The sequence below is a fragment of the Clarias gariepinus genome, chromosome 2, assembly GCF_024256425.1.
Source record: "Clarias gariepinus isolate MV-2021 ecotype Netherlands chromosome 2, CGAR_prim_01v2, whole genome shotgun sequence".
NCBI lineage: Eukaryota > Metazoa > Chordata > Actinopteri > Siluriformes > Clariidae > Clarias > Clarias gariepinus.
Genome location: NC_071101.1, coordinates 34,640,574 through 34,666,858, shown reverse-complemented (window position 1 = coordinate 34,666,858; position 26,285 = coordinate 34,640,574). Strand labels below are relative to the sequence as shown.

Here is a 26,285-nt window from a genome sequence, read left to right as displayed (position 1 = left end):
GATCTCAGTACATATACTGAAAGAAGGATGTCAGCTGTTTGCTTTTCTCTGAGGGTTTCACTGTGGAAGAAACACATTATCATGACCGTGTTTAACAGTCAGGCTTGTACGGTGTGGCAGGAAAAAGCCATACAAAAATCTTAAGCATTGTCATATTTATAGTCTAAATGACAACTTTTCTGATTAAAAACTGGAGAAAAGCAGATGAGCTAGTTTGCTGTAAATGCAGATTGCTGGAACTTTTGGTTTACGTTTATGAAAGTAACACTTTTTCTGAGGTCTGAGTGTTCTTGTGCCCAGACGATGTTTAAGCACTCAGTCGTCTGTCTCTTAATGCAGTCTGCTTAACAGTTTCTCTGTGCTTTTATATACTATTTGCTGACTGTACCGAGGGATATTTTCATCTGACTGCAGATTGTCTTGGATTTTTAAAATAACTCTCAAACATAGAAAAGAACTTGAATAAAGACATTAATGGCTCTGATTAGTATCTGATGTGTTATTGTATTTTCCTATCTTCTTATTTCATCCACTCTTATAATCTGATACTGTCAGCTGTTGCGGAATTTTAAGTGTGACTGTGTTGGTGTTACATAGAGCGTTAGTAATGTCATGCTGTTTTCTTTGACCCAATCATTCCATCCAGAATCAAATGTATATAAAAAAAAAACAGGGTGTAATTGAGTAATACAATGCGTGCCTAAAATACTTTCTGCATGCATTATCTCACAAAGAATATAGGATGTGTTGACCATCTAAACCATGAGTACTCGTTAAGGATTTGCAAAAATTTACTAAACACAGTGATCCAATCCACCAAGTTAAGTGAAACATTCAATGCAAAAGAATAATTTATTAATATTTTATCTCCATTGTGCAAAATCTTTGTACAATTTGGTAAATGACCCTAACCAGGTGGAGGCCTACTTAAACACCCTTAATTTTCATCAATCATAATGTTTTTCATTTTATGGCTACTTGGCTCCCATATTCAGTAATTTTAGGCAACTGTTTATATCACATGCTATATTTACTCTGCTTTAGTGTGCCTGTTCAAGGTTGTTATAATATTATTATAATATCTATCTATTCGTTTTATTTGGAACAAACAAATGCTGCAGTCAAGTAAAAGTTGCAATTTACAATCCTGACGATTGTCAAAAAAATAAAGACCAAGAAAACTCAAAACCTGAAATTCCTAATAATTCCTAGGAGTTTGGCAAATTCAGCAAACGAGGTCAAATCAAATCAACATTGCTCATCTGCAGTACACTCAGTAGCACTTCTTACTTTTAAATTATACCATAAGAAGTGTTGAAATGAGATCAATCAATGCACACACACATTAGTGCTCAGAATAACAATACAATTTTGACCTTGTTTGAGTTACAAAGTAACACAGATAGATTTGAAGTTGTTGGGTTTTTTTTGCAGAAAAAGTTTTTTTTCTTGTTTTTTTTTCTTTTAATGTTAATATACAGATTGATCTAAAATCTTGATCCATTTTTACAAATAATTTAAATGAGTATACTTTTTAACATTACTTTATAACACTTAATGCCCAAATTGGTGGCCCATAATTTGGCAGTACTTGTGTTTATGCTTAATACATATATAAACTATAAACATTAACATTATAAATATTTATATAATACATTTCTTAATGTATCGGAATTAATGTTATTTCATGCACACATGATTTCCACCATTTGTGCAACAGTTGTTCCGGGCAGGTATCAATAGACTACTGACTTAAAATTACCCAAAGAAAGAGTGGTCTTACACCTGGTCCTTGTCTGTCTTCTGTTGTTGGTTTTAAATCTGTCTTTGGCATAAAATTAAAAATAAAAATAAGATTTTTCTATGGAAAAATGTCAATAGTTCCAGAATTGGGGCCACTCTGTATGTATTTTAATAATTTTAATGTAAAATAGCAAATAAGTTTGTTTTTTTTAAATGAATAATTAGTGTTTTATGATATGTAGCATTGCTTCTATACACTCTTTTATAATGTTTTCTTATCTGCCTCTACCTGGTGCAATTGTTGTGTTCCAACTAAACTTAAAAATAAACTTAATAATGAATTGCATTGTCCCCTACATACGAATGAGTTTTATTTCAAGAGCTCGTTCTTAAGTCCAACAAACATTGTCTAGGTACTAGGATACTAACACAATTGGCTATACACCGTATATATATTTTTTAGAATTGTGCCAATTAATAAACGATTCATATTAAAAGACACAAGCAATGTTTTCCATCTTTTCACTTTGCCCCATTCTCTTAATTATTTTCACTTTTGTCTCCATCGTTATTGCTTGGCCTGTTTTAGCAGTACCAACTTCAACGTTGTTCCTTTTACGCTGGCTCCTGGACATCTTGGGATGTAGAATGTCCCTGTCAAATAAACTAACAAATAAATAAATAGCATGCGCGAATGCATGTTTGTATCTTCAAAAGTCTGTACTATAATATTCGTATGTAGGGGACTATATATATTTAAACAATAGACTATGTCACACAGCAGAAATCTGGATATAGAAATAGACTGATTGATCCTTCATGAGCAGGTCGCTGGTGGCAGCGAAAAACTCCCTGAGAAGACATGAGAAAGAAACCCTGACTAAAAATTGAACTCATTATCATGTAGGTGGGGAAAGTGAACTTAATAGTCAGTTCTATATATGAATTAAGTGAACATGTCTGTATATTGATTATATTTCTCTACATAAAACTTGTGTGCAGAATAAAAGTTGTTTGAATGTATTGTGTTTACTGTTGGTGCTGTAAGCGGCCATTTTTGCTTCACGTCGCTTGGTGAAATCAGAGGACTCAAGTAGAAATTCCGAGTTTAAAAGCTATGTATTTTGTGAGATACCGATTTACTTTTTTTTTTTTTTTTTTTTGTCAATTACGAGTTTTGACGTCTAGTCAAAAAGGAAGCATTTTGTAGGCGGAACCAATGTTGAGAGCACAGCGCGTGTCCGGAAGGAAATCGGCGTGGCACGGCGCAGGCAGGCCGGTAGAGCGGCGGCAGCGTGTGAGTGAGGGACCGCTGCAGCAACAGGCCCATGTGGGAGGCGAGCACTTCCCGGCACCGCGAACGGAGCAGTCATAACGCTGAGATAACTCCTGACTCATATGGTGGCGTGTGAGGGACTGAGTATGCTGAAAGAGGCGCAGGAAGGACAGGTTACACTGGTGTGTAACACCACCGCCGGTAAGACAAATCACAATAATGTGCTAAACCAAAAGAGAGAGAGAGAGAGTGTGTGTGTATGCTGTATGACACGCACTTTAGCACCTAGCTTGCTAGCCGTGAGCTCAGCAGTGCTACAGGTCTTGTGTACATGTGAGACTGATCCACCTTATTCACACTGTCCAAACCTGACAGCATTCCAGCATTATCTACACCGCAAACTGTCTGTACACGTACACACACACACACACACACACACACACACAGACTTGTGGTTTAAACCCAAACTGCTCTGAACAAGTGCACTCCATCTAGTGCACTACTTGTCCAGTACACAGTAATCAGGAGTAGAGTTTACTCCAAATACACATTAAATATTATTTATTCAGGATCCACATTGAAGGTGCAATAGAAACTTTTCAGATTTTTTTTTACTACCATAAACAACATGCTGAAGTGTGTAAAAAGTGTTTAAAATGAATGCTTTAAGCCATGGCCTTGCAAGACAAAAGTGCATTACATGAAGGAGGAACCTTGCTTGACGAACTGTCTTCAGCCCGGACTGGCCCAGACCGCCTGTCTGTCATGTTTTAGCCCCATAACACATCCATTCTGCCCTCACCAAGCATACTAATACCACCGCGTAGAGCTTGTAAGGCTACACATGCTGCAGCTGGTCTTTCGGCTGCTCCTGTCGAGAGGTCGCCACACAAGACCCTCCGATCTTTTACGTCTTCTTGACGTAACACTCCCATTTTATCCAGTCTTGGGACCAGCACTTCACCCAGTGGCTGGGGTTTGGGCATTGGGTGTGAATTGACCTCCTTTTGTAAAGCTACACATGGGAGCATCCTTTGATTCTTTATAAATGACCATGATCTGTTTACGGGTTTATATAGCATGCTTAAAATTAAAATCATGTTTTTTTTTTGTTAGTGGTGATAATTCAGGATGGCTTTATTGGTGAGAGGCCTGTATAAATTTTTTTTATTTTATTTTTTTTACTTCTACATCCTTGTCATGCGATCAGTAACTAATAGAGATAGGGGGGGGTTCAAGTATGAATCACAATTATTTTTGTGTGCCGATTCCTGTATCGCCACAGTGATTCCAAAATAGATTAAAAAATTTTTTACATTCATAGTATAGAGGCACCAGTCAATCGGCCAGTAACTGGAATTAAATCGTCAATGACTGACTAGGCTTGGACATGATTGGTTTCCACATGTTTTTTTTATGGCATTACGTTATCAAAATTTGTGCAAATTAAGAATCCATTGATTGGCCTCAGATAGCTATGCATTAGAGGCCACACACGCTCAAGACTGTTAAACGGTTTCTTTATAAAACTACAGATGCTGTACTCTAAACTACCACACTGGCATTTTTGCAACGTTTTCATAGAAAAAATAATTAAGGTGGAGGACCGAGATACGTGCTTCTCAATTAAAATGTAGCTTTTTGTTTAATTTTAAGTTAAATGTTACACTCTTTATTTGAAGTTAATTTTTTTTTTTTTAATGCTGCACTTGATTTTTAAAATAGAAAACTAATGTTAAAAGGAATGAGCTACATTAAATTACTCATATTAAATTCAGTTTTGAAACTGTTAAAAAAAGACAACTTTTTTTTTATTTCAAGGTTAATGATCTTACAAAAAAAAATTGGAAAAATTTAACATTGAATCAAATTGGTAATATTGTATCAGATGGTCCCTGGTGATTTCCATTCCCACTTAGTAAATATGACAGAAGGACCTTCTTGACATTATTGCCTCCTTAAACCTAGACAGGACAATGGTGGAACAGTAACTGCAGCCTCCTCACTGTTCTGATTTATATATATTCTTTTGTTGTTGTTTTTTTTAAAAACTTGACTTCAACCGCATTTGGCACCACAATTAAAGGCAGGGTCAAGGTGTAAAAAAAATATTGTTTAAGTCTCATTAACTTCACCTGCTTCACTATTAAAGGTTTCATCTGGCCAAATTTTGACTAATTTTTCTTTTGCTCAAAATAATATTTGCTCTGTAACTACTACTATAAACTGCTCAAATAATATGAAGTTACTCCTCTGAAATGTTACTGTGATGTAATGTGACTCTCTCTCTGCACATGCACTGAGTTTAAAAAAAAAAAAAAGGTTTGGCATCTTGCCATTTTATTCTTAAACAGACTATGTTTAATATCCCTCTGTTTTTAAAAAAAGTTCCAATGGCAGATAGAGTAGTTTTTAAGTGAGAGATGGCGCGAGCGGGACCACATGGCTTTTGTGGATGGTGGAGAGGCGCTATCTCTCCGGAATGAGAGAGATGCTGTTAACAGTGGGAGAGCAGGTCATGTATGAAAACATCATCTCTGTCTGCTGAATATATAAAGCGGTTGTAGTGTCTCTAACAGAAGCAAACATCGTCAGTACTTTTACTACTAAGTAAGAATGAGTGGAATATGGGTGAAAGAAATTATGGTTCGATTGACCCCTCGGTCTGCCCCTGCAACAAAAATAGTCATCTACCCACACACACATGTTTATTAAAGACAAGCTGATCATGAAGAAGATTCACCATGAAACAGTTCACCAGTCCTATGAAAACTATCCTACTTGGATATAAAAGTTGAAACATCATCTTTTCATAGACAAGTTCTAATGGTTTTAAATAACCAGGTAAGGGCACTGAATGTTAATTTTAAACACAAGGACGGAGACAGCAGCGATACCTTATTTGCTACCACAGGTTGCCTGTGATGATTTTTAATGTGGGCATAAAGGCTGTGCTGTCCACACACTGAGTTCAAGGGGCGACTCCTCAGGGCTTCGACAGCAGCAGCATGTGGAGCAGTAAGCCTGAGGGTAAATGAATCCTAGAGCAGCGACATGCTTCATACAATCAGAGCTCCACTGAAACAAACACTGCTCCAAGTGTTTGAACATGAACGTCGGCGACTCCGAAAACAGCACAAGTATTAAACCAAAGGTCTCTACAGGCATTAACACTAACAGTGATGCCATTCTTAAAGTCGCCACTGATGATGTGCAAAAGGAAAAGTATACTGGCAGATGATGAAGTACAGGACACTACAGCAAGACTGAGGACGAAAAAGACAGGAGCAGTTATACATCACAAACCCACCAACAAAACAAACTTCAGTGTGCTAGTGAACTTAATATAAAAAAATGAATATAGAATTGTCTAAATTTAGGTATATAGTACTGTAAAAAAAAATTACACTTGCTAATATAAAGCATAAAAGTCAAGTCTTTCTCATTTCTTCTTGCTGTCTTTCACTTGCTTGCATTTGGTGTCTCTCACTTGTTCTCCCACTCCCTTTTTTGTATTCTCTTTCTTTCGTTCTTTCTCATTACCGTTTCCTTTTTTTCTCTCTAGTTCTCTTTCTTTCCTGTGCACTCTCTCTCTCTGATGCTCGCTCTGTAGTTCTTTAATAATATTGTTATAATTAGAGCAGGATTCAAATGTTCTTTTCCATTCTATTATATTATATATGCTATATTCATAAATTGTTCCTTTAACTGTTGGGGTATCCCTCTCTTTTCTATCTCTCTCTCTCTCACACACACACACACACACACACTTGCAGTGTCTGTGCAGGTTCAGGTGGAGCCTGTCGGCCGCTGGTTTGAAGCCTTTCTGAAGCGCAGGGATCGAAATGTCTCGGCTTCGTTCCAGGAGCTGGAGGAGGAAGAGGAGCTCTCTGAGGAAGAAGCAGATGAGGAGCTTCAGATTGAGGAGTATCCTCTGCTAAAAACACTGGACCCCAAAGACTGGAAGGTGCTGCCATGACATGTTAGGATAAATAACTTGTGATGTGATGTAGTGGTTTAATTTAAAATAGATATAACAGTTGAATAATTCAAGCTGAATAAAAGATAAATGTGAGTATTTTTGTATCTCTGATAGACAGATCATTAAAGAGCCAGTGTTGTTGCTGTAGTAAATCTGAATGTCCTGCAGATGTCAGCGATTGATCTGTCAGTTCGATGCTCTCCTGTGTGTCTTGTTGCCTGTACGGTTGTATTTACTCTGATTTGCTCTTTTTCTTGAACAGAACCAGGATCACTATGCTGTACTGGGTTTAGCTCACATGAGGTACAAGGCCACCCAGAAGCAGATTAAAGCTGCGCGTAAGTTGCTACTCTTCTGCACAAAGACACTCTCTCTCCCTCTCTTTTAGACAAACACCCTGCATTTGTCCTGTAATACACACATTCTAGAATAGCCTAATTCATTCACAACTTTTAATTTTTTTGTTTGTTTTTTTGAGTAATAACTTCTCCATGGTGTTACTGGTTGTTTCTCTATAGATAAAGCAATGGTGCTGAAACATCACCCAGACAAGAGAAAAGCAGCAGGCGAGCAGATCGTCAAGGGAGATAATGATTATTTCACCTGCATAACTAAAGGTAAGTCTTACACACACACACACACACACACACACCACTCAATCTGAAGTTCTATATCTCACATGGGTTTGTGAATGTGATGTAACTCCAGCAATAGAGATTCTGTCGGACCCAGTAAAGAGACGGGCGTTCGACAGTGTGGACCCCACCTTCGACAACACGGTGCCCTCCAAGGCTGAAGGCAAAGAGAAATTCTTTGAAGTTTTTTCTCCTGTGTTTGAGCGCAATGCCAGGTCAGTGAGTCCGAATCGGCTTTCTGTCCTGAACATCACTGAATACCAGCCAGGGAAAAGGATGTGACCGTGCAAGTTATTTGTTTTTATTTATGTAATTTTTTTTAAAGAAATTGGTATCACTCAGTTGGTGATTGGTATCGTGGTACCTCTTTACATTTTTTTTGCTTTGTTTTGAATTGTGATATGTCAACAATTAGAGCATTAAACCACATCTTTGATGTGATTGACAGGTGGTCCACTAAAAAACACGTCCCAAATTTTGGGACCCTGCAGTCATCGTTTGAGGAAGTGGATAATTTCTATTCTTTTTGGTAAGTGTTTGGTACAGTATGTAATTTAAATCTTCTTAAGTGTCAGAAGAGATTGAAGGAATTTCTTTAATACGACTGAAATCATTCCCCGGTCCATGTTTCCATTTTTCATTTACATTTTTTAAAACCGATAGTGGAAAGCATTAACAATCAAAACTCAATTAATCATCATTAATAAGACATGCTTTGTCTGTTTTTTTTAAACAGTTATTGCAGCGCAATTCCAGCAGATTAGCTATGTGTGAATAATTAATAAAGCCAAACTACATAATACGTAGTTTGAAGGTTACGTATTATGCAGACTAACTTCAGTGTATGTTTGCAAACATCAACCATGGGGAAAATACATTTCCTGTTTTTCACCCCCTGTATTGTATTTTTTTTTCTATTGGTCAGGGTTTAAAGAAATCGTAAACTGTGGGTCATTAAAAGGAACTAAAAAAGGATGAATACAAGAGGGCAAAATACTGTCCTTGTCATTATTCCAACGTTAGGCAGCTAAAAATACAATGTCCAGTTTTTTGCACCACCTGAGCAGCAAGTGCGCCCGCTTGGGGTGTATGAAGTAATAGATATGTGTGCTACAGAGAAATATTGCGCAAAACATTCAGCTAGAGTTTTTAAGCAGTTTATTCTCAATGCACATTGAAGCTGATGTCAGTGCCTGTGTTAATTTTCTAAGTTTATTTCGATCTTTTAAGGTACAACTTTGATTCATGGAGAGAGTTTTCATACTTGGACGAAGAAGAGAAAGAAAAGGCTGAATGGTAATAATATTGTTTTGCACCTTACAAGCTATAATTTATAAGGCAACACAAGTATAAAAATGTAGTGTGTGTTGTTTTTTTTTGTTTGTTTTTTTAAGCCGAGATGAACGAAGATGGATTGAGAAGCAGAACCGTGCATCACGAGCTCAAAGGAAAAAAGAAGAAATGAACAGGATACGAACTCTCGTTGGTATGGCCAGTTTAGCATCTTATTCTTGAAGCTGCTGCAATCACCTGACTTGAACATCTGTCTTGTTTAAATCAACATGGCTGCCAAATATAGCAGGGCATACAGCTGTGAATCATGATTGGTGGCATGAAGTAAAAGAAAATAACTTGAAGAATAACATGGCCAAATAATGGTAGTTTCATTTCAATTCTGTTTCATATAACATCACTGGCTGATAACATCCAGAAAAACAACTGTCTTTACATGAAAGGAAGGGTTGTTCGAGTTAATTTGTGGAAAAGCTCTAAAAAAGAGAAATGTTCAATGTTTTAGTTGCTGAATACATGAAAGACATTTCCCCTTAGAACTTTTTTAATCATAATCACTATCACTTCATGATCAGAACAGCTTACTATGTTTACACTATGCTGTATTGGCAGTATATAATTTTTGGGCTGCTCTTGTAGATACAGCCTACAGCTGTGACCCGAGGATAAAGAAGTTTAAGGAGGAGGAGAAAGCCAGGAAGGAATCGGAGAAAAAGGCCAAAGCTGAAGCTAAAAAGAAGGAGCAAGAAGAAAAAGAACGGGTTAGTTAGAGTAAAAATCTGACTATTATTATTATGCCTCAATTATCTCTTAAAGAGGTTTTTAGTTGTTAACAATGAAAAAAAAGATTGATTGATTTAGAAATATTGTACTACCTAAAAAGTAGAAATGAAACCAGAGTGTAAGATCCTTGAGATTTTTCTGGTTATTTTAAGGATTTCAAACTTGTGTTCTGTGGTAAAGATGATACACGATAAATGCAATATAGAATGTACATTTTATGTAACGTGTGTGTGTGTGTGCATTTGCTGCACTGCAGGCTCGACAGGCTGAGATGGAAGCAGCTCGCTTGGCCAGGGAGAAGGAAGAAGAGGAGGCCAAACAGGTGGCCCAGCAGGCCAAGAAAGAAAAGGAAGCACAGAAGAAAGCCATCAAGAAAGAGAGACAGAAACTCAGGACAACGTGCAAGGTAAAGGGTCCAAACACAAAGTGGACTTACTTTCATTACAAAGTTGTTGTTATTACTAACTCTAAATCTCAGTAATTATTAAAAACACTTGACTTTTGTTGATGAATTGTAGCCAGAAGGAATCTAATTTACTCAAGCAGCTGATCCTCAGTGACAATAAGATCGGATAACTGTTTTGTAGGAACTGTGTTTGCTCAATATTGCTCAATATTTGTAAACTGAGTCATTTAAATATACAGTAATCTGCACAATATGCAAAACAAACACTTGTGAGCTGGTAATAGGATTTGTCGTACATCAATCTTATCCACTTTAAGTCGCTGCTTTATTCTGGTCAGTGTCACAGTGGATACCAAGCTGGGTCCTGTGAGGCAAAAACATAAAAAAATAAAGTGAAAAACTAAAGCAGCAGCTCACAGAATGTTAACCGGATTAACATGCAACCAAAAAAAGCATTTTTAGAACTGAATTTTGTGTGATAAGTTGGGGGTGTGGTCGTACATGGGGAGGAGTTAATTTAAAAAAATTATTATAATTATCCTGTGCTCTGTCAGGATGTTGATACAAAGTTGCTTGGATTTTGCAGATTGCCACTTTTAGAGTTATGTTTTCATATTGCAGTATTAACTAGTGCTTTCTTTGTTTTCCAGAACTGTAATTACTTTGTGGATAGTGAGGTGGAGAGTGTAAAAATGATGGAAGACGTGGAGAAGCTATGTGATCGACTAGAGCTTTTAAGGTAATGCTGTGCAATAATATTCTTTATGGTGGAGAGATTTAAATTTTTCTTATGATTGTAATCTAAAGACTGATTAAATGTGTGCACTTAATTACATTTTCCTGTTTTTTCTAGCTTACAGACGTTAAATGAACTATTAGCTTCAGGGAGCAAAGAGCAGAACAGAGCTGCCATAGAAAAACAGGCAAGTTACACAAATGTGCATTTTTTGTCATGACTGTGCTCCTGTTTAATCATAAGTCGCAGAACAAATTACATTTATATAAATGTGCAGCAAAACTAATTTTCTTAAGAGCTTCCCTAAGGTTGTTTTAAAATAATAGCCAAGATGGGAGATTTATATCTGCTTTTATTTACTAGATCAGGTTTTTTGGGGGTCAGAAGTTTCCAGACACGTTGACAGTTTTTGATGTTGTTCCCTTTAAATCTCTTGAACTTGAATTGAACTTTTGTACTCATCAATCTATCAATGCTTTGCCCTTCCTCCTGACAGGGGGGGGGGGGGAACTCAGTCAAGGTTTTAAACCTCCTCATTTACATTCCGTGTTCAATCCACACATTTTTTTTAGAATTCAGGTCAGGGCTTTGGGATGTCACTCCAACACTTGTTTTGCTTAGGATCATTGTCCTGCTAAAGACTGCGCTGTGACCAGCTTCTTACTTTCCTGCTGATGTCTTGAGGTCTTCCTTTAGTATTTCTAGATAATTCTCTTTCTCATCTACTCTCTAAAGTCCACCTGTCCCTTTTTTCAACAAAACACCTGCACATGTTCCGTTTAACACCATGGTCCAGAGATGTGGCCCAGTGCTGATCATTTTGACCATACCTTTGCCTTGACTTTGGTTCTATCTAACCAGAGAACAGTCCTTCAAAAGGCTGGTGGGCTTCCACAAACTCCTAGATCTCGAGTCGGGCTTCTTCAATGTACAAAAAAAAAAAAAAAGGATGATGAGGGGCCTGCTGCCTCCAGCTTTTTTACCAAGTCCTGTTGTTTCCCTTGGTGTTAAAGCTTTGCATCAATCTTTTTTTTTTTTTTTTTTGTGAGTTAATCCATGAACAATTCAACATCTGTTGATTCCAAACATCTTCCATCTGCATAGAATCATTTCTTACGATGTTCGGTTTGGCTGTTTGCAAATTGTTTAAAAAGGAGGAACCAAACTGGTGTAGGTGATTTTTATTTTTTTTTTATTTTTTTCTGAGGCCCTGGCATAGATGCTTTGGATCCACACAAGCTATAAAGAAGGTAACAAGATAGTACTGACTTTAATACAAGCCACGTGTGCATAGGAAATGAGAAGTCGTCAGAATCTTCTGAAAGTTATTAAATTAATTTCTGGAATCTTCCAGATTGTTCAAAGAGAATGTCAACTTTATTCAGACCTGCCAAATGAAATAACCTAAATTGTGTGTTGAGTTCTGGAAAACTGAGATTGATCTTTAACTTCCGCCTACATGAACTTTTGGCCGCAAAACTGCACGTGAATACAACTAAGGTTTCACTTTGAGTGTTTATCGCGTAGGTGCAGGAAGTGAACGAGCAGCTGCAGCGTGAGCGAGAAGCCGAGGTCAAGACGCAGCAGGTGGCGCGCAGCTCAGAAAACGCCAACGCCGGAAGCGGAGTGGGTAAAGGCTGGAACGAGGAGGATCTACAGCTGCTTATCAAAGCTGTTAACCTGTTTCCTGCTGGAACAAACGCCAGGTCAGATGTTTAGACACTTCATCAATTATGCAGTCCTATAGTCCTGTTGTTGCAGTGTGATACATTCGGTTCTGCTCTGTCCTGTTCCGTAGATGGGAAGTCATCGCCAACTACATGAACTTGCACTCAAGTAGTGGCATCAAAAGAACCGCCAAAGACGTCATCAATAAAGCGAAGACTCTACAGAAACTTGGTGGGTTTCAGTTGCATAAGTGGCACTCACTGTTTTATAAATATGATCTGTCCATATGTTTAATAATCTTTTTTTCCTACTTTTTAACTTTTAGACCCTCACCAAAAGGAAGAAGTGAACAAGAAGGCTTTTGAGAAGTTTAAGAAGGAGCATTCGGTCGTTCCTCCAACTGTAGACAATGCCATGCCTTCTGAGAGGTTTGAAGGTGAGGAACTCTTCGGTACTTCTTGAGCCTATCTTTGCTTCTCTTTCAAGTTTACACATTGCTGTAAATGAATATCTCTCAGATTAATGAATCCTTTTTGTCTTATTAGGATCAGCCAGTGACACTAATCCTGCTCCCTGGACTACAGAGGAGCAGAAGCTCCTAGAGCAGGCGCTGAAGACCTACCCCGTGAACACACCTGAGAGGTGGGACAAAATCGCCGCAACTGTGCCTGGACGTACCAAGAAAGACTGTATGAAGAGATACAAAGTAGGTGCTTTAAACTGTTTAAACCGAGACTCAGTTCTTGAACGAGTCATGCTGTAATAATTAGACTAGTAATAACTTGTTATTGTTTGTCCCTCACAGGAACTTGTGGAAATGATTAAAGCAAAGAAAGCTGCCCAGGAGCAAGTCTCTGGCAAGAGTAAAAAATGACCGCATAAAGTGCAAGAAACAACCGTTCTCACACAGACACACTTAGCCTCATGTTCTTTTAATGTTATTGTGTTGTTCTTTATTTTATAATAAAACAAAAAAATGCACACACTTAATAAATAGTTTGTAATCTGTGTGTCCTGGTCTCTCAGGTTCTCAACCAGCACATCCCACTTTTGATCTGGTTGTAGTCTGCAAGCTGGTCGATAGGCCCTGAAACACATCATATTCGCTTATTGATTAATCAGAACTCATACAAATAATAATAGTCACATACAAATATAGTTAGCTACATATCTATATCCCATCTCTCTATTCAGTCATTTAGGATGACACGGGTTCTGCTAACAAAAACGGGAGGGGTGCACATCAGTAAAGTGAATTTGTATTGTACAGAACGAGGTGGTACGTACCCACAGCTGCAATCGCTGGAGCTTTGTTGTAAATATATTTAGTACACACTTCCTTGATGGTGTTCGCATCAATGGCCTTGGTGTAAACAGACCGGGGAAAAGAATAAGACACTTTATACTTGTTCAAATTTAACAGCATTACTTTCAGGAAGGAAAGTGTTTGTACAAGCATTTAGTCTTACATCTATTCTAGCCTCCAGTTCATGCAGCGGAATCCTTCGCCCGTAGCACAACATCTGTCTCCCGATGTCCTCACAGATGGGTGTCGAACCTAATGTTTTAGGGTTTTTTTGGTTTAAAAAAAAAAAATAAACAACTATACATTATAATCTGCACACAGGTCTCCAAGTTTCTTCATCTTTTCAGAACCTGTTTAAGCTTTTGCATAATTGTTATTCGTATAATCTCAGACTTACCATCTAAGTGAAGCAGCATATTGGTCTTAAGGAGATTCTTAGCTCTCGCTACTTCGCTCTCCGTTACACTGGTGCACAGGGCCATCCTACCAACACGACACACACATTCACACAAGAAGTTTATATCCCATATGTAACTGATACTCAGAACACTGTATGTATAACTCACCACTCCAGCTGTGTGAAGTGCACCATGTCGCTGATGGTGTTCGGTTCACAGACGGTGTAGATTCCCCACAGCCCGGTGTCCGTGTAGCAGGTGTTAAATGATTGGAAGCTGTGGCACAGGTTTCCCTGGCATGCCATCTGAGCCAGTCTACTGGACAGATTCTGAGGAAAAACAATATAATATTCGAGACAATCCAACAAGCTCTCATGTTTTTCTAATCCCAAACCATGGCAAGGTAGTGATACTGACCACTCCGCCACCGAAAGACCGGTCCCAGTTCCCGATAAGTGTGTTGGCCACCATGAGGGGGATGGTGTCAGGGTGAGACCAACCCACCGCCTCGACTGCAATTGCTATGTGAGCCAAAGGCATTTTATTATCTCTGACTCGAATCTGTAAAAAGAAAAAAAAAATCAATCAAATGATAAAATGGTAGAAGCGGCTTAACAGTATTACTACAAAAATAAAAGAATAATAATAAAAAAAACTTTCCAACGTTAGATATCATATACTATTTAGTGACTGATGTTCAACAAAACATGAGCAAAAAAAAAAAAGGCTTTCTTTTTTTACACAAACATTTACACATGACTCATTTAAAAGAAAAAAAAGTGCCTGTTTTAATATATATAAAAATCAGCATCCGATTACCTCACTTCCAGTGAATTTACAAGGCGGTAACGCTGGAGCCTCGTCCCTGAACCTGGCTGGCAGCTTTCCAAAGTGGTATTTAGCTAAATCTATTAGTTCGCTGTGGGACACTCCTGAGAAAACAAACACAAAAAAAAAATCACAACTGAATTGCACACAAAAGCCTTCTTTCTGTAGGTATAAAAACGTACAGGTATGTATTTACCGCCAGCTGCAGCCAGAATGATCCTTGGCCCCTTGTAGTGAGTTGTAATATACTCCACAAGATCCGCTCGGTTTATAGTTCTGTAAAACACAAGTCACGGTTAATTATAAATGCTACAAAAAGAGACACTTATTTCTCAGCACCATAGCATTCCATATGGACCTAATGTTCTCTGCAGGCCCAAGAATGGTTCTCCCTAAAGCTGTGTCCTGGTACGCCGTAGCATGTAGATAGTCAAAGACAACTTCCTGGAGGTTGGTCTCCACTTCCTGCATCTCTCGAAGGATGACTCCACGCTCACGCTCGATCTCGGCTTCCCCCAGCATGCTGTTCTGGATAATGTCAGCCAGAATTTCCACAGCTGGGGAGAAGACAGGACAGAGTCACAACATGCGGGCTTTCACCAGATCCAAAGAGGAAAAACAGTTTCAGGTCTTGAAAGGACATGGCGGCAAAGGATTAAATGTGTAGAAGGAAAAAAAAAGGGTTTACAATTAATCAGATCATGTAATCAGCTTATTTTTACGCAAGTGATACTGTACCTCTGGGAAGGTCCTTAGAAAAGGCTTTAGCGTAATAGACTGTCTGCTCTCTCGATGTGTAGGCATTCAAGTGGGCGCCCATGTTCTCTATCTCAAGCTCCAGGTCTAGCTGGGAACGCTTTCTTGTACCCTAGAAAATACAGAAAAGGAAGAAGCTTTACCGTGTGACATGAATGAGCACATTCTGTTTTTTTTGTTGTTTTTGTCCTCAGCTAGAAGTTCCTGTACTGGTTATGTGTATCCTGTTTATTTAATTAATTCTCCGACCTGGCAAAGACAGTCGAGTGTTCAGCGTTGCATAAAACCGTGTATAGAGATCAGTTTGATCTGCCAGTGTGCATTTGGTTCTTCTTTAGTGTGATTGTAAATCAGGTAAGATTATTCTATAAAGTGCAGGTAAGTCTTGTGTACTTCAGAGAACCCCAAAGACAAGCTCTGATGCTACTTGTAAATGGTGACTGCATGAGTGCAGCTGATGTTTGGGAATTCCTTGCTGGTGCCAGTAATATAGCCATACTAGATTTTTTTTTTTCTGATTAAACATGCTGCTTAAAATCCCAGATGGAATGATTCCATCAAGAAACATTCTTTCACCTTAAAGGCCATGTGCTCCAGGAAGTGGGCTGTGCCATTGTTCCTGTCGTTCTCATACCGACTCCCAGCATCGATCCACAGACCCACCTGCAACAACATTAAATATTATTAAACCATAACGTATATACACATTATGTTCAAAAGTATATGGACACCCTACCATCACACCTATATTACCAATACAATTGTATAGTGTGTGTGCATGCGGGTAGAATTGTAATTTCCTTTCACTTCATCCAAGATGCCCAAAGCTGTCCCAGCATGACAGTGCCCTGTGTCTGTACTGAACACCTTCGGGAAGAACTAGAACACCGGCTGTGCCCCAGTCTGCCTCCTCACCTGACATCATCAGAAAACTTTATTGATCCCGCAGGAAATTGCTTAATGAATGCTTGTGTAGAAGAATGAACACAAATCCCCACAGCCAGAGGATAAGAAAGTGATGAGATGGCCGCAAAGTGGTTGATAACATTTGGCTGTATAGTCTCGCTAATAACATTAAACAAGACTGAGCACAGAAACCTCGTGTTGAGAGCAGTGTGTACCGTGCAGGTCGGCAGTCCCGAATCTTCAGACGACACTCTGAGGCCATTGGACAGCGTAGTCACCTTCGTCTCTGGGATGTTGAGTGCCACTGAAGCTGCAGCTTGTGTGGCCCGCTGGCGAAACCTCTACAGTGAGACAAAACAGGACAAGACTATGGAGAATACAGTTCCTGCAGCTAAAGACAAGGTACAGAATACACATAAGACATAAATTAAGATTAAAACAAAGATGAATTAAGGACAATATGAAATAAATATAAAAAAGAATACTGGACAATAAAAGGCATAACTTACAGCTATGAGACTATAAAAAAAGACAGGTTTGTGTTCTGTCCCCCTCTTATATAACAGTGAGTGAGTGAGTAAGCAGTTACACACTGTGTGCTGAACTTGACATTAGCACATTAGCTCCAGTGTTAGCACCACAGCCTCGCCTGCTCACACCCTACGAGGAACTCCCTGTCATTTAACTACTTGTCATGCTACCTGCTCTTGTTTTTACCTGTGTCACTGGGCTGCTTCTCAGCAGACTCTTTACAAGATGTTTTCCCGCAACACCGAACAGCCGTACAGGCGCCGCCATCTTGTTTACATGCGCTCACTCACGTCACCGGCGCCGGAAGTTACGTCAGCTTAGAGCTCGGAACTTGTAATTTCCGACCTCCGAACAGAACTAATTTAGAGGAAACTCATAGATATACAGTATATACTGAAGGAAACTCAATTCCTTAACTCGGAATTCCGACTCAGGATATCAGGTCAACTTTTTAAACATAATTATGATAATAGAAAAAAAAATATATATATATATATAGGATAAAGCCAGTGGCCAGAAATTACACATTTACAAAGACACTGTATTTACAAGACCAACAGCTTTTTTTGTTATAAGAAACCATAAAGTTTTATCAAGTTCAAGTTTATTGTCTATACACAGTAAAGAAACATGTTTGGTTAGCTGAGATTTTTGCAATATTTTTTATTAAAGGTCTTCTTGAACTGGAGTTCAGCATAAGACGTCAAACGAACAGAGCTGCTCAGAGCATAAACACTACCACATTCATTCATTTATTCGTTTTCTATCCTACCGGCTATCCTATACAGGGTCCCGCGTGGCCTGAGGCCGATCCCAAGACACTCAGGACACAGGGTGGGGTACATCCTGGACAGGGTGCCAATATAGATTAGTATCTGGAGCAAACCCACCAAGCATTGTGGAAACACTCCATGCACAGACCTGAGCTGGGAATCGAACCCTTGATTCTGGAGGTGAGGCCACACTGCTAATCAATATGCTTTAAATTAGTAATGCGGTGGCAAAGTGGTTAGCACTGTGGCCTCAAACTTTCAGAATCCATGTACGAGTTCCGCTTCGCGCCTGTGTGCATGGAGTTTGCATGTTCTCCCTGTGTTTAGTGGGTTTCCTCCAGGGTGTAACCCACCTAGTGCTCCGTCCCCTGGGATAGTCTCCAGAGCTCCCACAACCCTGTACAGGTGCTATGCAGAATGAGCAAGCATATGAGAGTTATGCTAAATATACAAGTATTATCTTAGATGTAAAAAGTAATTTCCCTCTGGAATTAATAACATTCTTTGAATCTTGAATCTTGAAGAAAACCGCTGCCAATTTGTTGTGCGGATTGATGGTCCGATGTGGTGACCCCTCGACAGTAACAGCCGAAAGACTAACAACATCAGCAAATGTTTTTAAATGTGTTTAATTGTTAAATATACAGTCTTATGCAAAAGTTAAGACACTTCTTGATAAATAACAGATTTTGGTGATTTTTTTACTTGTTAACACAGCCTCTCTTGGAAAATGGAAAAAAAATGAAAATCTTCAGCAAACATTAATGCATAGTTAATGCATGCACGATCCTGAATATAGATTAAAACGCTATAGAAGATAAGTGAGTGAGTAAGTGATGTTTGCTTCCAGAATTTGTTTGGTATTTAGTGGAATTCTTCCCTCCACCTGTGCAATGTTTCCTGTGCCACTGGCTGCAACACAACCCCAAAGGATAATCCACCCCAATGCTTAATAGTTGGCAAGGTGTCCTTTTCCTGAAATGCTGCTTCTTTTATTCTCTAAACATGCCTTGCTGATTTTGGCCAAAGAGTTATATTTTACCTTGATCAGTCCACAGCACTTGTTTCCAAAACGCATCAGGCTTCTGTAGATGTTCTGTTGTATACTTCTGATATTGGATTTTATGATGAGGACGCAGGTAAGGTTTTCTTCTAATGACTCTTCCATGAAGGTCTTGTGAAATGGTGCACCACTACTGCTAAGTCTGCTAAATATTCCTGCGGGTTTTTTGCAGTCAAATGGGGAATTTAATTTGTCTTTCTGACCAGGATACGAGCAGTTCTCTCCAAGAGTTTTCTTGGTCTTCCAGATCTCACCTTGACCTCCACAGTATCCCTGAACTGCCCTCTCTCAATTACATTTCTCACTGAGGAAACCGCAAGCTGACAACGCTTTTCTATCTTCTTGTAGCCTCTCCTGCATTGGGGGCATCAATAATTTTTATTTTCAGTCTTACACAGCTGCTTATAGGAACCCATGGTTGTTAAGTGTCCGCAAGTGTGTGCACAAGGTTTGAAGAGTCAACGTATTTGTAAGGCTTTGAATTTGGCATTTTCTAAGGACAGCTAATGCCATGCATCAGATCTAACGAGCTGATTAAGGTCTGATACCTTGTAAAAAGAATCTGAGCCTCTGTTACTCTTAGGGTGCCCAAACTTTTGCACAATGCCATAATAATGTTTTTATTTCTATCCAATTTATGTCATAAGACGTAACTATGCATCAATGTTTGATGAAAATATTGTGCATTTTTTTCTATTTCCAAGAGAGTGTTAACATCTTTTTAATAAAAAAATCACCAAAATCTGTTATTTTAAAGGGGTGCCCAAACATTTGCATAAGACTGTATAACACTGATCTGAATCTATGTATGTTGTTTTGAGAAAGGAAAATCACTTTTTAGCTCAACTGCTCAGAGGTCTAACATGACATCACTCAGAGCACTATCTGACTTCTGAGCATCATGTTGAAGGCAGCATTATTTAATTTTGACCTCCGTACAGTTGGCCGGCAAACCCGAATCCGTGGGGTACTGTGAAGAGGAGGATGTGAGACACCAGACTCAACAACACAAAGAGCTGAAGGCTGCTATCAGAGCAACCTGGGCTTCCATAACACCACAGCAGTTCCACAGACTGATCGCCTCCATGCCACGCCGCATTGCTGCAGTAATTCATACAAAGAGAGCCCAGACCAAGTGTTGAGAGCTGTACATGTTCATACATTTCAGTAGTTCAACATTTGTGTTAAAAATGTTTTTTTTTTAATTGGTCTTGTATAATATATTAATTTTCTGAGACACTGAATTCTGAGTTTTCATTTTATAAGCCAAACTTATAAAAGAAAAAAAAAACTTTGTGTGTCAGTTTGTGTGTAATAAATCAATATACAAGTTTTAGTTATTGATTTAAATGACTAAAATAAATCAACTTTTCAGGTTTAATCTAATTTATTGACAAGCACCTGTGACAACTTGGACCTACTATATTCTGTTGGTGGAAAGTTCTGAAATAAAAAGCTCCATGGCTTAAATAAATGCACACAATATTACTGCACATAATTAAAGAATCTTCGTTAAAAAAATTTAATTAAGGAGATCTCTGGCTACTGATACAAAAGGACAGGAGTATGTTAATGATTATGTTTAAGACAAGATGACAACATGCATTTAGGCTACCTACAGAGAGACCCAAAATTAACATACAATAAACCAATAAGTTGTAAATTCTAACTTTAAAGTCCCAGAGAGATTTTCCAAAGCACAACAGAATTGTGCATTTGCTAATTTTTGTAATCCATTGAGAAATGAACAAAACACAAGAGGACACTCTGTGAATTTAGTAAGTTTTTCCCATTTGTAAATACAGACTTAATAGTTCATTTTGTTAACAAATGTAACACATTTAACGCAGACACATTTAATGTTATTAATATCTGTGACCATTATTTCATTGTAGAACACTTGTACATTATACAAAATACAAAAAAATACTTACACACATTACATCCAGCAAAACTATCAGAGCCTTGGAAAAATAGCTTTTTTTTGCAACCGTATGGTGTATATTTATTGGTGTATAACAATAAAACCTCAGCCTACATACATGTTCACATTCATATTAACCCATGTTTGATTACCATAACGACATCACAATCTTGAAACATTTGTGTAATCTCATGGTTCAGCGTAATAGGCTAGACCTCAGCCAGGCATCATCAGCAACAGCATCAGTGACAAACTGCATAGACTGATCTCAAAAAACACAAATGAACATGGAATAAAGATTCCCTGCTGTGTATGTTGAATACTGTTCATTATTTTACTGCTGGAAATCAGGGATCAGGGACTACGGGTTGGCTGGATGTACCACTGCGTGTGCGTAGTTGTGATTGCGCAATATCAGCCAGAGCACTCTGAATCTTCTCCAGCAGTAAATCTCCCCTGTACACCACCTCTTCCAGTCGAGCTGCTGCTTCGTGGTTCTCCTCCTCAAGCTGCCTAAGACTCGCGGCCTGGTAAAAGGATGAAGGAGGAAGATACATGCAGGTGCTTAGCAATGTTAACAGGCTAACAAGAAATTGTAGTCTTTTTTTTTTAATTTTTTTAAAGAAAACCCAATGACTGGATCACAGAAATGAATTTTCTGTGTTTAAGTAAGATACATTTCACATAGGCTTTTAATCTGGAAACTAGATCTTGCAACATGTACTCTAAAGCAGGGTTTCTCAAAATCTGGACGTACGGCAAGGCAATCTGGATCTAGCCCACAATTTAAATTGGAATTGCCATAATACAATGTAATGAAGTGTGTAATAAATATATTATACTCGTCAATAAACTGTTAGTTTTGCAGTCTATTTGGAAATTGTTACAACAATCCTGGCCAGAGAATAAGACTAAACGTAATAGTTTTCCTTTTTGACATTGTAGTCATGGCAACGTTAACAGCCAGTGAGCGTACAGTGTTTAATTTAAGAGGGTTCAAGAATCGACTTTAACCTGTACAAAATTAACAAGTTAGCTACCGGCTAAAAGGCTTCTGTCCTGTAAGCACGGAAAAGTAAGAGTTTGGCCAGTGTCAATACACCCCTTGGGCGTGAGAAGGTCAAAGTCCAAATATGCCACGAAAAGGCGAGCGTGTCCGTCTGGCCACACGCTTTTTTGTGCCAAGGTTTAGAGAAAAGTCAGACTGTGTCATTTATCAGACTAGGCTGCTATGTATATTGACTGTCGCAGCTTTTGAGTGCTCAATTTTATAAGTTAAATGAAGATGCGCAACAAGTGCGCTCACAATAGAGAGCGACATCATTGCATCTACATGCCCATGTTAAAAGAAAATCCCTCTTTTTTCAAAAAACAGGTCACATGACAAGAACCAATCAATCAGTTTCACCCAAAAATGTAATCCATTATTCAGACAATTTATGTAATCCATGAGCTGACAGAAGTCATTCCCAATTTCTTAGTGTGTGCGTGTGTGTGTGTGTGTGTGTGTGAACCCGTCCTACAAGCCACGCCCGATAACCTGCCCCCTCTGTTATACCACTCTCACCTATGCGGTTTGACTATGCAAGGACCAACGCACAAAAAGATGGAAACCTAATCACAGAGCCAAAGTTACTTACCGCACAAAACCGCGTAGGTGAGATAGGGGTATTAGTAGTTAACAGATTATGGGCCAAACTTCGCTGAGTAATGATGGTAGAACAATTATAAAGGTCTGGACTTAAACAAGATGCATACGGAATCACAAAGGAGTTTTCAATTTCTGCAATGGAAAAGTACTCTAACTAGTTACTTTTATCAGAAAGTAATGCTGTAATGTAAATGATTACTTTTTGAAGATAGTAATTTTGTAATGTAATTAGTTACTTTAAAAGGTAACGTCCCCCAACACTGCATAGGAACGGGTCCTTATCGCTTTTGTCCTTTGTTTAATTGGTTATTCAGGCATAAAAAATACACTCTACTTATTTAGTATGTTTAGGCATGAAAATCAATTAGTGAAAACTTCTCTTGTAACCATGTTTTGTTTTCTTTCTTCTAAAACGCCTGTAAACTTTTCAAGGTTGGAGCTGTTAGCAGGTTCATAAGCAACAAATTGCAAGCCAGTGCCACTGGAACAAATTTTTTAATCTTTGTCACTTGAAAGCAAGTTGGAACACTTAAAATGTTCATATGATGTCTCAAAGTCAGAGGTTATGCATATACCTGTAGAGCAGCTGTGGATTCTTCACTGGGCAAGGAGTCGATCAGGACATCAACATCTTTAGCCGTTCTTGCAATTAGTGCAGCAAAAAGCTGGGCATACTCTAACAAGAAAACGAGCAGTTCGATTTTAACACCCATAACATCCAATAAGCTGAATATACTGCAAGTGTGGATGTTTGAGATGGAGGTCTACCTTCTGTGGGGTTTGACGGTTGATCCTTGTTGATGACTGTCTGTATGTTGCTGAAGGAAGCAGGTGGGGCGCATTGTTGCAGCACTCCAATGGCGTTACAGAACTGATCAGCCAACTACAATCAAGGCATTTACAACAGTATAAGAGTTATTCTATTATTTTGGGATGGATTAAATGTCAATAATGATTAGATCTATTCTAAACAATTCTTTTAAACTGTAATATTTCACCTAATATGTGAAGGCATTAAAGCATGTTATAGCACACAAATATGTCCATAAGCTTAAAACATCCAACGGCTTGATGTATTTTCTAATATATAACAACAAAGAGTAGCAAACAATTTTACAATGCAACACAGATATAGAGACAAGGTATAACAGCATGCAGTTAGAGAGACCAGGTGTAACACTGTACACAGTTAAAAAGACCAGTTGTAACACTGTACAAGGTTATAGAGACCAGGTAACTTCTACACCACTGTACACAGGTATACTGTATGTAGCACTAGTGTTGATGATATTGGAGTGGATCTCAGCCCAGCACTGACACTAACCTGGGAGAGACATGGTGGTTAGGGGGGTTTCAAGCGATATGACTTTTGCGCTGAGGAACAGAGACGAGCTGTAGACTCTAATAGAACCGACTGGAACAACATTACCAAATTATTTGTACATATTATGGGACGGTAACACACACAGCTCCACCAGGTTAGCGTCTCAGACTTGTTTTACCAGTAAATGTCGACTCTTTAAAATATGTCGTGTAAATATACCAGTAAACATCGACTCTTCTCTGTTTAAAATAATTCGTGTTTACAATAGAGTAAGTGGTACATATCTATAACAAAAAGACAATTCTGTTCATTAATAACGAAGTACTGAATTGGATATTGAGCTAAAACACAAATGTTATCTTACAGAGTTGACCGCATCCTGGAGCTGCGTTAGCCTGTCCGCCATATTGTCTGTTCTTTGTAGTCATGAATCGTTCGTCAACGAGTCGACTCTTTAAACTGAATCTTTTTAAATGAACACTGGGAGTCGACTCACAATCGCACAACTGTGCTTGAAAAGCATCCATTGCGACTTAACAACGTTGTTTGGGATTTTTTGAGTGTCATTTCACATGTCTTGCTTAAAAAAAAAAAAAAATAAATAAAAAATATATATATATATATATATATATATATATATATATATATATATATATAGGCTATATATATTTCCTAAACTGTTACCTTAAAGTTCAAAGTTGTCTAAAACGTCTTTGTATGCTGTAGCAATATCACTAACATTATCCTTCCCTGGAACAAATGGACCCAAACCATGGAAATATACTCCCAGCTCATTGTTTATGGATCCCAACCATGGAAATATACCCCCAGCCCATTGTTTACACACTGCTATACTGCAGCTAGCTTTTTTTTTTTTATTGCATCCACCAAAACCAGATTTGTCCATCAGACTGCCAACTAATGAAGTGTGATTGACCACTACAGTGAACACTCCAAAGTCCAGTGGCGGTGCCGTACACCACTCCAGCTGATGCTTGGCATTGTGCATAAGATTCTTAATAGTGTATGCAGCAGCTGGGCAATGATAACTCATTTAATGAGGCGCTTGACACAATTCTTGTGCTGATGTTGCTTCCAGGAGCAGTTTTAAGCTGTGTGGTGAACATGTAAAACCATGCAGTTCTCTCATTGGCACTGCTTCACAATTGCGTGGTCTACCGCTTCGAGGCTGATGTGTTGGTGACACTTCCCTTTCACAATAGCATCACTTTCAACTTCCTGAGCAGATTTAGCAGGGCAGATACTGCATAAATTGACCTATTGCATTTTGCCACTGAGCTCTTCGGGACAGCTGCTGACTTTTGTCTATAACAGACATCTTTAAACTTATCTAGAAAGGCCTGGTGTGGCTGTAGGCTTTTATTTCACCGAAGCAGGTATAATTTTTCAAATTGTTCAATCTGATTTTTCTGATTAGCTGTCATAAAGCCTGCAGCCACACCCTTATAGTCCACATATATTTTTTAACCATATAGGTTAGATTTTTACCCTTAATTAGGTGAAGAACATTGGGAACTTACAAATGCCATTATCAGTATTAAAAAAAGTTATAGATGCTGAGTGAGTGAGTGATGGCACCAGGCAATCTCCACCAATAAAACAGTAGACATTGTCATCATTAACTTTTATGTTGTCATATGTGAGGTAATAATATATCTTCAATGAGATTTTATCTTCAATGAGATCAGCATTAGTTGGTTGGACGTGGGTGTAGTAATGTAGTGTATTTGGAAGGTGAATAATAGTTTAGTGGCTACAAAACGCATAAAAATTCTTGCCCAGCTGTAATGCTTAGACCTATTTACAATTTTTTATATTACAAACACAATCTAACATGTAAAGATGCATAAATTTTTTGTTAAATCTATTACTCTAGATGACCCTTTTATTACCCTGACTTTGATTTGCAACATAAAGATGGCAGCAATCAATGTCTGAAAAAGTAAAAAAAAAAAAAAAAAGTCAAGGAAGTAATTCAGTGTATGGCCTATAAAGGATTAATGATAACACATCTGAATCAAATCTGAATGCACATTTGAAAAAAGACAAACAAATTTGGGTTTTCAGAATGTAAATGTATAAAATAAATACACTGCAGACTTTTGGGCATCGACAGAATCGACACCACATTCCATTCCATTTGGTACTTCAAAATGTGTTTCCGGTTCCATGTGCAGAGAATGTCAGTTAAGAGGCTTCTACTATTCGGGAACACTCTGGAACACTCTAGAAGATCACCAAGACAGATGTCTCTTTCCTGGTAACAAGAGTCCCAGTAACAC

General features: G+C 38.3%; 3 protein-coding genes across 3 annotated transcripts; 1 reads left to right on the top strand and 2 right to left on the bottom strand.

Annotated features, from left to right (window-relative positions):
- The first annotated feature begins 3,005 nt into the window (after window positions 1-3,005).
- dnajc2 (DnaJ (Hsp40) homolog, subfamily C, member 2) lies at window positions 3,006-13,507 on the top strand. Its single transcript, XM_053478364.1, has 17 exons — window positions 3,006-3,220; window positions 6,796-6,986; window positions 7,264-7,339; window positions 7,520-7,618; window positions 7,710-7,851; window positions 8,085-8,165; window positions 8,867-8,932; window positions 9,031-9,122; window positions 9,569-9,690; window positions 9,969-10,118; window positions 10,769-10,857; window positions 10,972-11,041; window positions 12,382-12,560; window positions 12,653-12,753; window positions 12,848-12,958; window positions 13,068-13,228; window positions 13,328-13,507. The coding sequence occupies exons 1-17, from the start codon at window positions 3,142-3,144 to the stop codon at window positions 13,394-13,396; spliced, it is 1,878 nt and encodes a 625-aa protein (XP_053334339.1). The 5' UTR covers window positions 3,006-3,141; the 3' UTR covers window positions 13,397-13,507.
- pmpcb (peptidase, mitochondrial processing subunit beta) lies at window positions 13,474-17,575 on the bottom strand. The gene is made up of 13 exons (XM_053478378.1): window positions 17,434-17,575; window positions 16,932-17,057; window positions 16,387-16,473; window positions 15,793-15,922; window positions 15,413-15,611; window positions 15,251-15,330; window positions 15,046-15,158; window positions 14,644-14,787; window positions 14,395-14,555; window positions 14,226-14,311; window positions 13,992-14,080; window positions 13,810-13,885; window positions 13,474-13,609 (listed from the first exon to the last, which is right to left on the bottom strand). The coding sequence occupies exons 1-13, from the start codon at window positions 17,512-17,514 to the stop codon at window positions 13,545-13,547; spliced, it is 1,437 nt and encodes a 478-aa protein (XP_053334353.1). The 5' UTR covers window positions 17,515-17,575; the 3' UTR covers window positions 13,474-13,544.
- A 3,014-nt stretch (window positions 17,576-20,589) lies between these two features.
- Window positions 20,590-24,418, bottom strand: med21 (mediator complex subunit 21). The gene is made up of 4 exons (XM_053514729.1): window positions 24,347-24,418; window positions 23,427-23,541; window positions 23,234-23,334; window positions 20,590-21,534 (listed from the first exon to the last, which is right to left on the bottom strand). Exons 1-4 carry the CDS (start codon window positions 24,386-24,388, stop codon window positions 21,355-21,357), a joined length of 438 nt encoding a protein of 145 aa, XP_053370704.1. The 5' UTR covers window positions 24,389-24,418; the 3' UTR covers window positions 20,590-21,354.
- Window positions 24,419-26,285: the final 1,867 nt, after the last annotated feature.

Coding starts and splice junctions, on each gene's coding strand:
- dnajc2 (XM_053478364.1), top strand. CDS start 3,142: ATGGTGGCGTGTGAGGGACTGAGTATGCTGAAAGAGGCGCAGGAAGGA. Junction 10,858..10,971: donor GATCGACTAGAGCTTTTAAG/GTAATGCTGTGC, acceptor TGTTTTTTCTAG/CTTACAGACGTTAAATGAAC. Junction 13,229..13,327: donor ACTGTATGAAGAGATACAAA/GTAGGTGCTTTA, acceptor TGTCCCTCACAG/GAACTTGTGGAAATGATTAA.
- pmpcb (XM_053478378.1), bottom strand. CDS start 17,514: ATGGCGGCGCCTGTACGGCTGTTCGGTGTTGCGGGAAAACATCTTGTA. Junction 15,331..15,412: donor GGGCCTGCAGAGAACATTAG/GTCCATATGGAA, acceptor TGTGTTTTACAG/AACTATAAACCGAGCGGATC. Junction 14,312..14,394: donor CACTTCACACAGCTGGAGTG/GTGAGTTATACA, acceptor TCGTGTTGGTAG/GATGGCCCTGTGCACCAGTG.
- med21 (XM_053514729.1), bottom strand. CDS start 24,388: ATGGCGGACAGGCTAACGCAGCTCCAGGATGCGGTCAACTCT. Junction 23,542..24,346: donor TCCAGGATGCGGTCAACTCT/GTAAGATAACAT, acceptor CCTTGATTGTAG/TTGGCTGATCAGTTCTGTAA. Junction 23,335..23,426: donor ACCGTCAAACCCCACAGAAG/GTAGACCTCCAT, acceptor TTTTCTTGTTAG/AGTATGCCCAGCTTTTTGCT.